The sequence below is a fragment of the Labrus bergylta genome, chromosome 9 (genome assembly GCF_963930695.1).
Source record: "Labrus bergylta chromosome 9, fLabBer1.1, whole genome shotgun sequence".
Classification (NCBI taxonomy): Eukaryota; Metazoa; Chordata; class Actinopteri; order Labriformes; family Labridae; genus Labrus; species Labrus bergylta.
The window spans coordinates 16540242-16555856 of NC_089203.1; the positions used below are offsets into that span (position 1 = coordinate 16540242).

The 15615-nt window shown below is 39.3% G+C and overlaps 1 protein-coding gene across 12 annotated transcripts in view; it reads right to left on the minus strand.

Annotated features, from left to right (window-relative positions):
* Positions 1-15615, minus strand: part of LOC109990510 (protocadherin alpha-C2) — a 196522-nt gene that overhangs the window by 127822 nt on the left and 53085 nt on the right. The window contains exon 1 of one of the 12 annotated variants that reach the window (XM_029279073.2): positions 11815-14303. The exons of 8 other annotated variants lie outside the window; for them this stretch is intronic. In XM_029279073.2, the coding sequence (XP_029134906.1) occupies positions 11815-14172 (2358 nt within the window). In that variant the 5' untranslated portion in view covers positions 14173-14303. Of the gene's footprint in view, positions 1-914; positions 3366-4237; positions 6741-7637; positions 10125-11814; positions 14304-15615 lie in introns of those variants that run through there. 3 more of the 12 variants (XM_065958480.1, XM_029279071.2, XM_029279072.2) reach the window with 3 other exon arrangements.

Consider the following 15615-nt stretch of genomic DNA (forward strand, 5'->3'; position numbering starts at 1 on the left):
CATCTGATTTCCATTAAATGATTCAAGCCCAAATTATGAATAAAATAATGATTATAACCTCCATTATTCCATTCATTGTCTAAAACATGTTTTACCTCTCTAGTCTCTCTCCTTCAGTAAGGGAGCAGCCATGTATTAGTATAGCTGCTCGTGATATGTGCTGTGTTCAATATCAGTTATCACGTTATGAGTGGAGTTAACATTCTGGGCTGCGTGAAATCCAAACACACAACCATCGTAAAAAGCAACTACTGAACTAAGCAGGTCCATAATAACCATCTCGTCAACTATTTATAGGATATCATTTTTTCTGCAGTCCGTTTCCATCAAGCTTCTCTAAGGAGATTCTGTGTTTCAGTTCTTCTCTGCAAAATTAAATCATTCAGACCCGCATCTCATCCGTCTGTCATTCACACAAAATCTGCCGTTATTAAAGTGTGACCTTGTAATTAACATACTTCACAAAGTATTTTAATTCAAATGTTGCGACCTAGAAATATTTGTATGCAATTCAATTTGACAAAGGAAAGCACACTACACTATGAGTTAGAAAGTACTGTATATAATTTCACATTTGTTTAATTTGTTAATTAAACAAACATACATGTACTGTAATTTCATTTTAGACTACACAGAAATTAAAAAGTTGTTATGAACTCTTTTAATTTTAGGTTTGATATATGACGTCATTGGCCTGCGTGCAGAGGTGACGTAAATGGTCGGGGTCGTGGTCAAGGGCTGAATGCGCATGTATGCCGTTTTTGTTGTGAGGACCCGATGCTTCTTAAGAAAGAGAATCATAAGAAAATACAGCACCGGGAAGAATAAAGTTGCCAAACGGAAGACAGAGTCCTGGTCTTTTCATGGGTGCAACACATACAGTAAGTTTTACACTTAGTGTTCATTTCTCTCACCTCAGTAGATGTCCTCCTCCTGTCAGGGAGCACTAGTGTGTTGGCATGGCTCCCCGGGACTATAGTAGATCCTATACTCATTCTGGGTCCCACTAACATGTAGCGTTTGTCTCCAGATCTGTACTGGATGCTGTGACACAGTGTCCCGTCATAATTAGTCTCTTGTAGATATTTAGAAGTGTAGTCTGTGGATTTGGAGCACTGCATTGCAATGAGCACGATGATGCTGATGAGAAAAAGTGCTGAAACTGAGGCCAAAGTTATCATGAGATAAAAAGTGACATTACTCTCCTCATCATCGTTTGTTGCACTTTTAACATCAGAAGCAGCAAAAGCCTCTTTGGGCTCCACAACTTTGACAATGACAGTAGCTGTTGCAGAGAGGGAAACGTTTCCATTGTCTTTGACCAGTATGACCAGTTTCTGCTCAGCCTCGTCTGTCTCTGTGAATGAGCGAAGTGTTCTGATCTGTCCTGTATAGCGGTCCAAAGCAAAGAGACTGTGCTCAGTCACTTCCTGCAGTGAAAACAGTAACCAGCCGTTATATCCTATATCAGCGTCATAGGCTCTGACTTTAGTCACCAAGTGTGCTGCGTTCACATTGCGGGGAATCTCCTCCACACCTTCAGCAGAACCGTTGGAGCTGACTGGATACAGGATGACTGGAGCGTTGTCGTTCTGATCCAGAATGAACACGTTCACTGTGACGTTGCTGCTTAGTGACGGAGTTCCAGAATCTGTGGCCACAACTTGGAACTGGAACGTTTTCACTGTTTCAAAGTCGAAACTTTTTAGTGCCAAAATATCTCCGTTTTCAGAGTTAATGTTTAAGAACAATCCCACGCTATCTCCATCCCTGTCCCTTGGTATTTTATAAGAAATATGAGCATTATCCCCATCATCAAGGTCAGATGCTCTTACAGAAAATATAGGTGATACTTGGTCATTATTTTCACTGATATAGAACGTGTAAGGGCTAAAAGAAAACAGTGGTTTGTTATCATTCACATCTGATACAACCACACTGATTAATTTTTCAGAAGACAGTGATGGCTCACCTGCGTCCTTTGCAACTACTGAAAATTCATACAAAGACTTTTCTTCTCTGTCCAGGTGTGATTTGGTCACTATAACATACATATTATCTTGCAAAGATGGGGATATGGTGAAAGGAACGTCATCACTTAAGAAGCAAGACACCTTCCCATTTAGGCCTGAATCCAGATCATTGACACTGATCAAAGCTACTGTTGTTCCAATTCTTGAATCCTCAGGAACTGATTTTGAAAATGACGTGACCTCTATCTCTGGGGGATTATCGTTCAGGTCAATTATCTTTATTATTACACTTTTGTCTGTGGTCAATGGGACGGGACCCTTATCAGAAGCTTGTATATCAATTTCAAAGCTTTGGTTTTCCTCGAAATCAATTACACCGGTCGTTTTAATTGCGCCCGTATTTTGGTTTATGTTAAATAGGTTTTTCAACCGTGCATCAACTTCTTTACCAAATGAGTAAACAATCTCACCGTTTGTACCCTCATCTAAATCAGTCGCGTTCACCTGAGTAACTAACGTGCCAGGATCCGCGTTTTCATTTATCAAAGCTGTATACACATCTTTTGTAAAAACAGGGGAATTGTCGTTAACATCAAGCACCTCGATCAGTATTTCTATTGTCCCAGACCTCGCCGGTCTCCCACCATCTACAGCTGTCAGCACGAGCCTGTGTTCTCTGATAGCCTCTCTGTCCATTTGCTTCTGTAAAATCAGAAAGGGCATCTTACGGTCTTCGCCTCTTTCCTTTACCTCCAAACGAAAGTGTTCATTGTTGCTAAGTCTATACTGCTGAATTGAAAACTGACCACCATCAGGGTCGCGTGCAGGTTGGAGCTGAAATCTAGCTCCCGGTAATGTCGACTCAAATATCTCCAGACGTTTCTCTTTCTCTGGAAAAACAGGGGAATGGTCGTTTACATCCAGCACCTCTATAGCCACGTAATGTATTTCTAGAGGGTTTTGTAACACGGTTTTAAGGTTGATTACGCACGCGTTGCTTCTTTCACAGATCTCCTCTCTGTCCACTTTCCTGCTGACATACAGGATACCGTCCTCCTTGTTTAAATGAAAAAGGGGTTCCGTTGAACTACCAACAATACGATAATCTCTCGCATGCAGCGTAGCTTTGTCAATGCCCAAGTCTTTCGCTATGTTGCCCACAACACTTCCTTCTTTCACCTCTTCGGCGATGGAATATCTGAGCTGAGCTGAAGCTCCGCTACAAAACATTACCAAAGCCACCATATAGGCGACGCATCCCCGCCGTTTTATCCACGCCACTCGTCTTCTTTGTTCCATTGTGTAAAGAAGAAGAAAAAAAGATTCCGGGATCTATAATTGTATTGTCAAGAAATGGTGATCAGCCTTTTTTTCGCAAGTTGCACTCCATCGCCAGAACAGCCCAGAAATACACGGAGCAGGTTTTGCGTTCAAGCTCTTTAAAGGTTATGATACAGGGTTGGACGTTATGATGACGAAACAACTTAGAGGCAACATTTGCTATTATACCGACACCATGCGATTCAGAGAGTTAATGCAAGACTGTTAGACTGAAAATGTAGGACAATCAAAAGTTCATTCAACAGCGAAAACATAGACAGCTTGTTACTATAGAGAGACCGATTTCTTATTTCTGTTTTTTCTTACTCAAAAATGAATTTCACAATCAATTCTCGCTTCAAAGTGAAACAATTTTGTAGTCACTTTACTATAGATGAGACCTTTTTATATTACATTTAAAAGAAGAGGCCAGTTAATAAGAATCAAATTCCAGCACCACGGACAGCGACACTCCCGACTTCACTCAGACGCACCAGTAGAGATAAGAATACACACTTGGTGGCTGACTCAACGCGTGAAATCTTCAACGCTAGACAAACACACACACACTGGACAGTGTTTCTCCAGGCTTGGAACAATAAGAGGATAAGTTAATGTGTATACAAACGCAATCAGATATATCACATGTTCAAAAACAGATATCGCTTTAGCACGTGTATCTTTATGAAATGCAGCTACTATCGATTTTCCATTAATATGTGAAGGCAACTAAATGATCTTGTATTTAGTTACAATGAGTTAATCAGGAAATATAAAGAGGCAGATGTAAAGGAATAGTCCGTTTCTTCAAACAAATTTTATAAACGATACATCTGACCGTTTGATGTTGCTCCATGCAATGTGTGCATTGGGAATGTAATTGACATACTACACGATGTATTTGAATTGCAACTTGTTATGCCCCAAGTGTTCATTTCTCTTACCTCTGTAGAAGTTCTCCTCCTGTCAGGGAGCACTAGTGTGTTGGCATGGCTGCCCGGGACTATAGTAGATCCAATACTCATTCTGGGTCCCACTAACATGTAGCGTTTGTCTCCAGATCTGTACTGGATGCTGTGACACAGTGTCCCGTCATAATTAGTCTCTTGTAGGTATTTAGAAGTGTAGTCTGTGGATTTGGAGCACTGCATTGCAATGAGCACGATGATGCTGATGAGAAAAAGTGCTGAAACTGAGGCCAAAGTTATCATGAGATAAAAAGTGACATTACTCTCCTCATCATCGTTTGTTGCACTTTTAACATCAGAAGCAGCAAAAGCCTCTTTGGGCTCCACAACTTTGACAATGACAGTAGCTGTTGCAGAGAGGGAAACGTTGCCATTGTCTTTGACCAGTATGACCAGTTTCTGCTCAGCCTCGTCTGTCTCTGTGAATGAGCGAAGTGTTCTGATCTGTCCTGTATAGCGGTCCAAAGCAAAGAGACTGTGCTCAGTCACTTCCTGCAGTGAAAACAGTAACCAGCCGTTATATCCTATATCAGCGTCATAGGCTCTGACTTTAGTCACCAAGTGTGCTGCGTTCACATTGCGGGGAATCTCCTCCACACCTTCAGCAGAACCGTTGGAGCTGACTGGATACAGGATGACTGGAGCGTTGTCGTTCTGATCCAGAATGAACACGTTCACTGTGACGTTGCTGCTTAGTGACGGAGTTCCAGAATCTGTGGCCACAACTTGGAACTGGAACGTTTTCACTGTTTCAAAGTCGAAACTTTTCAGCGCAGTGATGACTCCATTTTCACTATTGATGTTTAAAAATGAAGACAATTTATTTCCTTCACTTCCATCTCTGAGAATATGATATGTAATAAGTGCATTGTCGTCCTCGTCGCGATCAAACGCTTTAACAGAAAACACAGAGGTGCCTGGCTCATTAGCTTCAGCCACATAGAAAGTATAAGGACTGAGTGAAAACTCAGGACTGTTGTCATTCACATCTGACACCACGACGCTTATTGTCTTTTCAGACGATAATGGAGGTTGACCAGCGTCTTTTGCAGTTATTGTCAGGTCATAATGTGACTGTTTCTCTCTGTCCAGAGGCGATTTGGTCACTAATGAATACATTTTGTCTCGTAAGGATGGTGACAAAATGAAAGGTACATCATCTCTTATGGAACAAATAACTTTTCCATTAAGACCAGAGTCCAGGTCATTAACACTGATAAGAGCAACTGTAGTTCCTGGTCTGGAATCTTCAGGGATTGAGTTTGAAAATGACGTCACTTCAATCTCAGGTGCATTATCATTCACGTCAACTATTTTAATTATAACGCTTTTTTGTGTCGTTAGGGGAGCGAGACCTTTATCTGATGCTTGAATTTCAATTTCATACCTGTCCTTCTCCTCGTAATTTATCAAACCTTTCACTGTAATTTCCCCAGTGGACGGATCAATTTCAAAACGGTTTAATAGCCTACGATTCACAATACTACTAAATGAGTAAACTACTTCTCCGTTCAGACCATCATCTAAATCAGTTGCATTGACTTGCATTACTTTCGTACCAATTGGAACATTTTCATTAAGCATCACAGAATAATCATCTTGAGAGAAAACAGGCGCGTTGTCATTAATATCCAAAACATTTACTAGAATATTCATTTCGCCTAATTTCGGAGGTTTCCCCCCATCCTGTGCGGTCAGTACTAATGTGTGGATTAGGGCTGCCTCCCTATCTAAAGACTTTTGCACAATCAGTATTGGTATTTTACCGTCTTCTCCCTTATCTTTAACTTCCAAACGGAAGTGATCATTGGGGCTGAGTTTATATTGCTGAACAGAGAAAGGGCCTCCGTCTGGGTCTCTTGCTGGTTGAAGCGGAAATCGTACTCCAGGTAATACAGACTCTGAAATGTCCAAAATTTTTTCTTCATGTGGGAAACTGGGAGAATGGTCATTTATATCCAGCACATCCACTTCAACATAATGGACCTCCAGGGGGTTTTCTAGCACAGTTTTCAGATTTATCAAACACGTACTGCTCTGCGCGCACACCTCTTCTCTGTCAATCTTTCGGCTCACATACAAGATTCCATTATTCTGATTTACATGGAAAAGAGGGTCCTCAGCACTTGAAACAATCCGATACCTCCTGTCTTTCAACGTGCTTTTATCTAATCCCAAATCCTTTGCTATATTTCCGACCACAGTTCCTTCGTTAACTTCCTCGGAGATTGAATATCGTATCTGCGCCTCTGAAAAGCTCCACAAAAGCACAGCAACCACGCAGCCGATCCACCGTCCAATCGCCCTTTTTCCCTCGTATCCTCTTTGTCCCATTGTTAAAAGTGTATATCGAATCCTCGCGTGGTTGTTAACCGTGCTCTATGAGATTAATCCAACATATTCCGCTAAAACATGTTCGCTTTATATCGATAGTTGTAAAGGCACGGGGCAATGTGTTTAAGGTCAGAAACAACCCGCAAAGCTACGCTGCCCGTATTGAACTGAGAGAGCTAAAAAGAGGTGGAACTAAAAATTGAATGACGACAAGCTAAAGCTGTTATGTCCAAACACACTGACACCATGCGATCTTTTCGCTTACTACAACCACATCAAAGTTGTTGTTTCTTTTAAATATAATGAGAATGTTTATGTGTGATACATGTTTCCCTATTCATAATTGTTGATGGTTAGCAGTTAATCGGGTAAAATATAATCCACTTAATCGGAAAATCATGCAAGCAAAGTTTTTCCACATTGCAATGAAACTTAAACGACAAACTCCAAAAATACTATATTACCTAGGTCAATATAATCAAACTATGAATTTCATTCTTTACATGTACAAACCAAATGAGAAGAATGCATTTAACAAATAGGTGATCTACATTTCGCACCTTGTGTATGCAGGCAAGGATAGAAGAACATTTTAGCACCCTGGACAGCGAACTATGGCTGTTACACTTCGGCCGTGTTAATGCGTCAAGCTTTGTATTACAACACAGAAACCCACATTATTATCTGAGTGAATTTGCATACTATTAGACATCGTGCTGGGTGGTTTACTGTAAATCAGAATATATTGTTATACTGGTGTGTGTGTTTTTTTAGTACAGTGAAAAGGGAGACTGCCGGTAAAAAGGATAGCAATATGTCAAGCTTTAACCATATATTGTTACAAGTACAACAATGTTTAAAAGCACATACAGCCTGATCCACACTACAGCTGGAAAAGACATTAGAGAAGTGAATTTTCCTTCAACATATTAAAATACCATGCTAAAGCTACTATGTAAAGTGGATAAATGACTGAACTTTTTTTTAAGAAATAACCAACTGATTAACACACTGCAAGTCTTTTCACAAAATAATGGCTCACCTCAGTGGACGTCCTCCGCCTGTCAGGGAGCACTAGTGTGTTGGCATGGCTGCCCGGGACTATAGTAGATCCTATACTCATTCTGGGTCCCACTAACATGTAGCGTTTCTCTCCAGATCTGTACTGGATGCTGTGACACAGTGTCCCGTCATAATTAGTCTCTTGTAGATATTTGGAAGTGTAGTCTGTGGATTTGGAGCACTGCATTGCAATGAGCACGATGATGCTGATGAGAAAAAGTGCTGAAACTGAGGCCAAAGTTATCATGAGATAAAAAGTCACATTACTCTCCTCATCATCGTTTGTTGCACTTTTAACATCAGAAGCAGCAAAAGCCTCTTTGGGCTCCACAACTTTGACAATGACAGTAGCTGTTGCAGAGAGGGAAACGTTGCCATTGTCTTTGACCAGTATGACCAGTTTCTGCTCAGCCTCGTCTGTCTCTGTGAATGAGCGAAGTGTTCTGATCTGTCCTGTATAGCGGTCCAAAGCAAAGAGACTGTGCTCAGTCACTTCCTGCAGTGAAAACAGTAACCAGCCGTTATATCCTATATCAGCGTCATAGGCTCTGACTTTAGTCACCAAGTGTGCTGCGTTCACATTGCGGGGAATCTCCTCCACACCTTCAGCAGAACCGTTGGAGCTGACTGGATACAGGATGACTGGAGCGTTGTCGTTCTGATCCAGAATGAACACGTTCACTGTGACGTTGTTGCTTAGTGACGGAGTTCCAGAATCTGTGGCCACAACTTGGAACTGGAACGTTTTCACTGTTTCAAAGTCGAAACTTTTTAGTGCCAAAATATCTCCGTTTTCACTATTAATGTTTAAAAATGAAGATAATTTATTTCCTTCACTTCCATCTCTGAGAATATGATATGTAATAAGTGCATTGTCGTCCTCATCCCGATCAAAAGCTTTAACAGAAAACACAGAGGTACCTGGCTCATTAGCTTCAGCCACATAGAAAGTATAAGGACTGAGTGAAAACTCAGGACTGTTGTCATTCACATCTGACACCACGACGCTTATTGTTTTTTCAGACGATAATGGAGGTTGACCAGCGTCTTTTGCAGTTATTGTCAGGTCAAAATGTGACTGTTTCTCTCTGTCCAGAGGCGATTTGGTCACTAATGAATACATTTTGTCTTTCGATGATGGTGACAAAATGAACGGCACATCATCACTTATGGAACAAATCACTTTTCCATTAAGACCAGAGTCCAGGTCATTGACACTGATAAGAGCAACTGTAGTTCCTGGTCTGGAATCTTCAGGGATTGATCTTGAAAATGACGTCACTTCAATCTCAGGTGCATTATCATTCACGTCAACTATCTTAATAATGACACTTTTCTCCGTAGTTAGTGGAGCCAGGCCTTTATCTGAAGCCTTAATTTCAATTTCATATATGTCATTATCTTCATAATCTATCAAACCTTTAACAGTTATCTCACCTGTTAATGCATCGATATTAAATAAATTTAGAATATTTTGGTTTATACTGTTACTGAAAGAATAAACTACTTCTCCATTTTGTCCTTCATCTAAATCAGTTGCATTAACTTGTACGACTGCTGTACCTACTGGAGCATTTTCAAGGAGGTTTACAGAATAAACGTCTTGCGAAAAATTTGGCACGTTATCGTTGACATCCAACACATTTACAAGAAGATTCATATTACCAGATTTCGGAGGTTTACCCCCATCAATTGCCGTCAGAATTAATAAGTGGCTTCGAGCAGTTTCTCTGTCTAAAGATTTCTGAACAACCAGTATAGGTATTTTACCATCGTTCCCTTTTTTCTTCACATCCAATCGAAAGTGATCGTTGTTGCTCAGTTTATATTGCTGCACAGAGAATTGACCACTGTCTAGATCACGTGCGGGTTTTAGCTGAAATCTTGCTCCGGGCAACACAGACTCCGAAATCTCAAACGTTGTCTCTTCCTCTGAAAAAGTGGGAGAGTGGTCGTTTATGTCTAAGATTTCCACTTCAACATAATGGACCTCCAGTGGGTTTTCTAACACTGTTTTAAGATTCATCAAACACGTACTGCTCTGCGCGCACACCTCTTCTCTGTCAATCTTTCGGCTCACATACAAAATACCATCGTTTTGATTCACGTGGAAAAGAGGATCTGTATTACTAGAAACAATCCGATACTTCCTGTCTTTCAATGAGCTCTTATCCAATCCCAGGTCTTTTGCTATATTTCCAACCACAGTTCCTTCGTTAACTTCTTCAGAGACTGAATATCGTATTTCCGCCGAAGCCACGCTCCACAAAAAGACAGCAACCAAGCAGCAGATAAAATAACCTCTCGCCCATCGCGCCTTGTGTCGTCTTTGTTCCATGGTTAAAACAGAAATCCTCAGCAAACCATCAGGATCAAAATCCCTCGTTCTGCAAAAAACAGCATCCAGCACTTCCTTGTATATTCACTGCCTTAAAGTATTTTGTAGATATGGCAATTATAATGCTAACAAAGGAAACACTAAGCGCAGAAATGCTGTACTAACATGTAAGCCAGGATGTTGTCAGGAGGTGGAACCTTTATCCAATGACGACACAACAAGCTCGAGCACTGCTGACTTTTTACATTACACTGACACCATGCGAGCTGAAGCCTCACTGCAAAGAGTGTTGAGATTTTTTAGGAACATGACATGAATTGTGAAATGATTACTAAGTACTTCAAATTACAGACCAATCGTTGTCGAGTTAAAGGAAAGACATGAGGAGGTGAACTCCTCAGAAAATAATTATCCGAAAGTGGCCTCAAATTAAGATAAATAAATCAGTATACTGTACATTCAACGTTTTGAGGATTATTCAGAGACTTTTCCAATATTTGTATTTTCTTTAAATTGCATTACTTTGATTGTTGAGTTAACGTTTGCATGGGACAAAATGTTTGTTACGTTATTTAGGCAGAGATAGATCTACATTTCCAGCACCATGGACAGCGACTACCAATCGCAGCTGTGTGTAGCTACAATTGATGGACAAAAAATAATACTAAATCTAATTTATTGGAAAACAAAGTACCATAAACCGTGATATAATTATTATTTGTACGTAGTGGTGATGTACGACAGACTTTCTTGTGTTGTCTGTACATCTGAAGTCATTCAGCTCCCCTTGGTTTGAAAATTGACTCCTCTCACCTAAACGCACTATCAACAATTACCAAACACAAATTCGAGTTTATATCATCAGTTACTTTTTGTCTCTCAGTATCATATACAGAAAGCATGAATTTAGGAAAGGGGAGTAAATAGTAGGACACATGGAAAATAATATTGCCACATAAAGAACAATAACTCAGTAGAAATATAAATTAACTATCTTACCTCTTTTTTATCAGGCTATTATCCCTATATATGCATCATGGTACCATTTAAAATATTGATAGTTCACTGATTATATGTAATCCTTTTAAGTTGTGTTGTTCACAATACATTTATTAAAAAAAACATTACAATAATATTATTCAAATATTTTACCCTGATGCTATGCTTTCAACGTTTTCCCATCATTATTATTATTATTATTATTATTATTATTATTATTATTATTATTATTATTACCATTAGTCATTTTGTCTTGTTATACTTTGGTTTACATTTCAGGCTTATATTGCCAAGTTAAAGCCATTACTGATACTAACTTGTTACAATGTCTTAAATTCGGTTTATTTTAAACATTTTATTATCAAACAACAGCACCATTACCAATAATATAGTCCCATGCAAAGTGTCATGAAATTGATTCAAAATCTTTCTTTGCGTTTGGTGTTATAGAAATCCAAGTTAATCCATAAAACAATTAATCTGTCTTCCTAATGACAAACAAATTGAAACCGCTACATTCAAGAGCAGGAGAACCAGCTGGCTCGTTGCTATACGTTATAAACACAAAAACCACAGTATCAGATAAGAAAGCATACAAACAAATCAAATGGACACCAAACAAGGCACAGTTTTCACAAAACTTCCTTCACCTTTACTACAACTATACTTCATGTGGACAATCTCAGATAATTAGTTTTATTTACAACATGCATTTTGTATAACACATAACACTCCAACCACTTAGAGATACGCATCACATGAGGTAGGAACGAGACTAAAGACATTGTAGAGGTTGGAAAATAGTTTTGATATGTCCTACCTCAGTAGAAGTCCTCCTCCTGTCAGGGAGCACTAGTGTGTTAGCATGGCTGCCCGGGACTATAGTAGATCCTATACTCATTCTGGGTCCCACTAACATGTAGCGTTTGTCTCCAGATCTGTACTGGATGCTGTGACACAGTGTCCCGTCATAATTAGTCTCTTGTAGGTATTTGGAAGTGTAGTCTGTGGATTTGGAGCACTGCATTGCAATGAGCACGATGATGCTGATGAGAAAAAGTGCTGAAACTGAGGCCAAAGTTATCATGAGATAAAAAGTGACATTACTCTCCTCATCATCGTTTGTTGCACTTTTAACATCAGAAGCAGCAAAAGCCTCTTTGGGCTCCACAACTTTGACAATGACAGTAGCTGTTGCAGAGAGGGAAACGTTGCCATTGTCTTTGACCAGTATGACCAGTTTCTGCTCCGCCTCGTCTGTCTCTGTGAATGAGCGAAGTGTTCTGATCTGTCCTGTATAGCGGTCCAAAGCAAAGAGACTGTGCTCAGTCACTTCCTGCAGTGAAAACAGTAACCAGCCGTTATATCCTATATCAGCGTCATAGGCTCTGACTTTAGTCACCAAGTGTGCTGCGTTCACATTGCGGGGAATCTCCTCCACACCTTCAGCAGAACCGTTGGAGCTGACTGGATACAGGATGACTGGAGCGTTGTCGTTCTGATCCAGAATGAACACGTTCACTGTGACGTTGCTGCTTAGTGACGGAGTTCCAGAATCTGTGGCCACAACTTGGAACTGGAACGTTTTCACTGTTTCAAAGTCGAAACTTTTTAGTGCCAAAATATCTCCGTTTTCACTATTAATGTTTAAAAATGAAGACAATTTATTTCCTTCACTTCCATCTCTGAGAATATGATATGTAATAAGTGCATTGTCGTCCTCATCCCGATCAAAAGCTTTAACAGAAAACACAGAGGTACCTGGCTCATTAGCTTCAGCCACATAGAAAGTATAAGGACTGAGTGAAAACTCAGGACTGTTGTCATTCACATCTGACACCACGACGCTTATTGTCTTTTCAGACGATAATGGAGGTTGACCAGCGTCTTTTGCAGTTATTGTCAGGTCATAATGTGACTGTTTCTCTCTGTCCAGAGGCGATTTGGTCACTAATGAATACATTTTGTCTCGTAAGGATGGTGATAAAGTGAACGGAACATCATCACTTATGGAACAAATAACTTTTCCATTAAGACCAGAGTCCAGGTCATTAACACTGATAAGAGCAACTGTAGTTCCTGGTCTGGAATCTTCAGGGATTGAGCTTGAAAATGACGTCACTTCAATCTCAGGTGCATTATCATTCACGTCAACTATTTTAATAATGACGCTTTTTTCCGTAGTTAGTGGAGCCAGGCCTTTATCTGAAGCCTCAATTTCTATTTCATATATGTCATTATTTTCATAATCGATTAAACCTTTAACAGTTATCTCACCTGTTAATGCATCGATATTAAATAAATTTAGAATATTTTGGTTTATACTGTTACTGAATGAATACACCACATCCCCATTTTGTCCTTCATCTAAATCAGTTGCATTCACTTTTACGATTATTGTACCTACTGGAGCATTTTCAAGGAGGTTTATAGAATAAATGTCTTGTGAAAAATCGGGAGCGTTATCGTTGACATCCAACACATTTACAAGAAGATTCATATTACCAGATTTCGGAGGTTTACCCCCATCAATTGCCGTCAAAGTTAATAAGTGGCTTCGAGCCATTTCTCTGTCTAAAGATTTCTGAACAACCAGTATCGGTATTTTACCATCGTTCCCTTTTTTCTTCACATCCAATCGAAAGTGATCATTGTTGCTCAGTTTATATTGCTGCACAGAGAATTGACCACTGTCTAGATCACGTGCGGGTTTTAGCTGAAATCTTGCTCCGGGCAACACGGACTCCGAAATCTCCAATGTTTTCTCTTCCTCTGGAAAAGTGGGAGAATGGTCATTTATATCTATGATTTCCACTTCAACATAATGGACCTCCAGTGGGTTTTCTAACACTGTTTTAAGATTAATCAAACACGTACTGCTCTGTGCGCACACCTCTTCTCTGTCAATCTTTCGGCTCACATACAAAATGCCATCGTTTTGATTCACGTGGAAAAGAGGATCTGTATTACTAGAAACAATCCGATACTTCCTGTCTTTCAATGAGCTCTTATCCAATCCCAGGTCTTTTGCTATATTTCCAACCACAGTTCCTTCGTTAACTTCTTCAGAGACTGAATATCGTATTTCCGCCGAAGCCACGCTCCACAAAAAGACAGCAACCAAGCAGCAGATAAAATAACCTCTCGCCCATCGCGCCTTGTGTCGTCTTTGTTCCATGGTTAAAACAGAAATCCTCAGCAAACCATCAGAATCAAAATCCCTCGTTCTGCAAAAAACAGCATCCAGCACTTCCTTGTATATTCACTGCCTTAAAGCATTTTGTACATATGGCAATTATAATGCTAACAAAGGAAACACTAAGCGCAGAAATGCTGTACTAACATGTAAGCCAGGATGTTGTCAGGAGGTGGAACCTTTATCCAATGACGACACAACAAGCTCGAGCACTGCTGACTTTTTACATTACACTGACACCATGCGAGCTGAAGCCTCACTACAAAGAGTGTTGAGATTTTTTAGGAACAGTTCATGAATTGTGAAATGATTACTAAGTACTTCAAATTACAGACCAATCGTTGTCGAGTTAAAGGAAAGACATGAGGAGGTGAACTCCTCAGAAAATAATTATCCGAAAGTGGCCTCAAATTAAGATAAATAAATCAGTATACTGTACATTCAACGTTTTGAGGATTATTCAGAGACTTTTCCAATATTTGTTTAAATTGCATGACTTTGATTGTTGAGTTAACGTTTGCATGGGACGAAATGTTTGTTACGTTATTTAGGCAGAGATAGACCTACATTTCCAGCACCATGGACAGCGACTACCAATCGCAGCTGTGTGTTGCTACAATTGATGGACCAAAAATAATACTAAATCTAATCTATTGGAAAACAAAGTACCATAAACCGTGATATAATTATTATTTGTACGTAGTGGTGATGTACGACAGACTTTCTTGTGTTGTCTGTACATCTGAAGTCATTCAGCTCCCCTTGGTTTGAAAATTGACTCCTCTCACCTGAACGCACTATCAACAATTACCAAACACAAATTCGAGTTTATATCATCAGTTACTTTTTGTCTCTCAGTATCATATACAGAAAGCATGAATTTAGGAAAGGGGAGTAAATAGTAGGACACATGGAAAATAATATTGCCACATAAAGAACAATAACTCAGTAGAAATATAAATTAACTATCTTACCTCTTTTTTATTAAGCTATTATCCCTATTGGCATCATGGTACCATTTAAAATATCTATAGGTCACTGATTATATGTAATCCTTTTAAGTTGTGTTGTTCACAATACATTTATTAGAAAAAACATTACAATAATATTATTCAAATATTTTACCCTGATGCTATACTTTCAACGTTTTCCCATCATTATTATTATTATTATTATTATTACCATTAGTAATTTTGTCTTGTTATACTTTGGTTTACATTTCAGGCTTATATTGCCAAGTTAAAGCCATTACTGATACTAACTTGTTACAATGTCTTAAATTCGGTTTATTTTAAACATTTTATTATCAAACAACAGCACCATTACCAATAATATAGTCCCATGCAAAGTGCCATTAAATTGATTCAAAATCTTTCTTTGCGTTTGGTGTTATAGAAATCCAAGTTAATCCATAAAACAATTAAT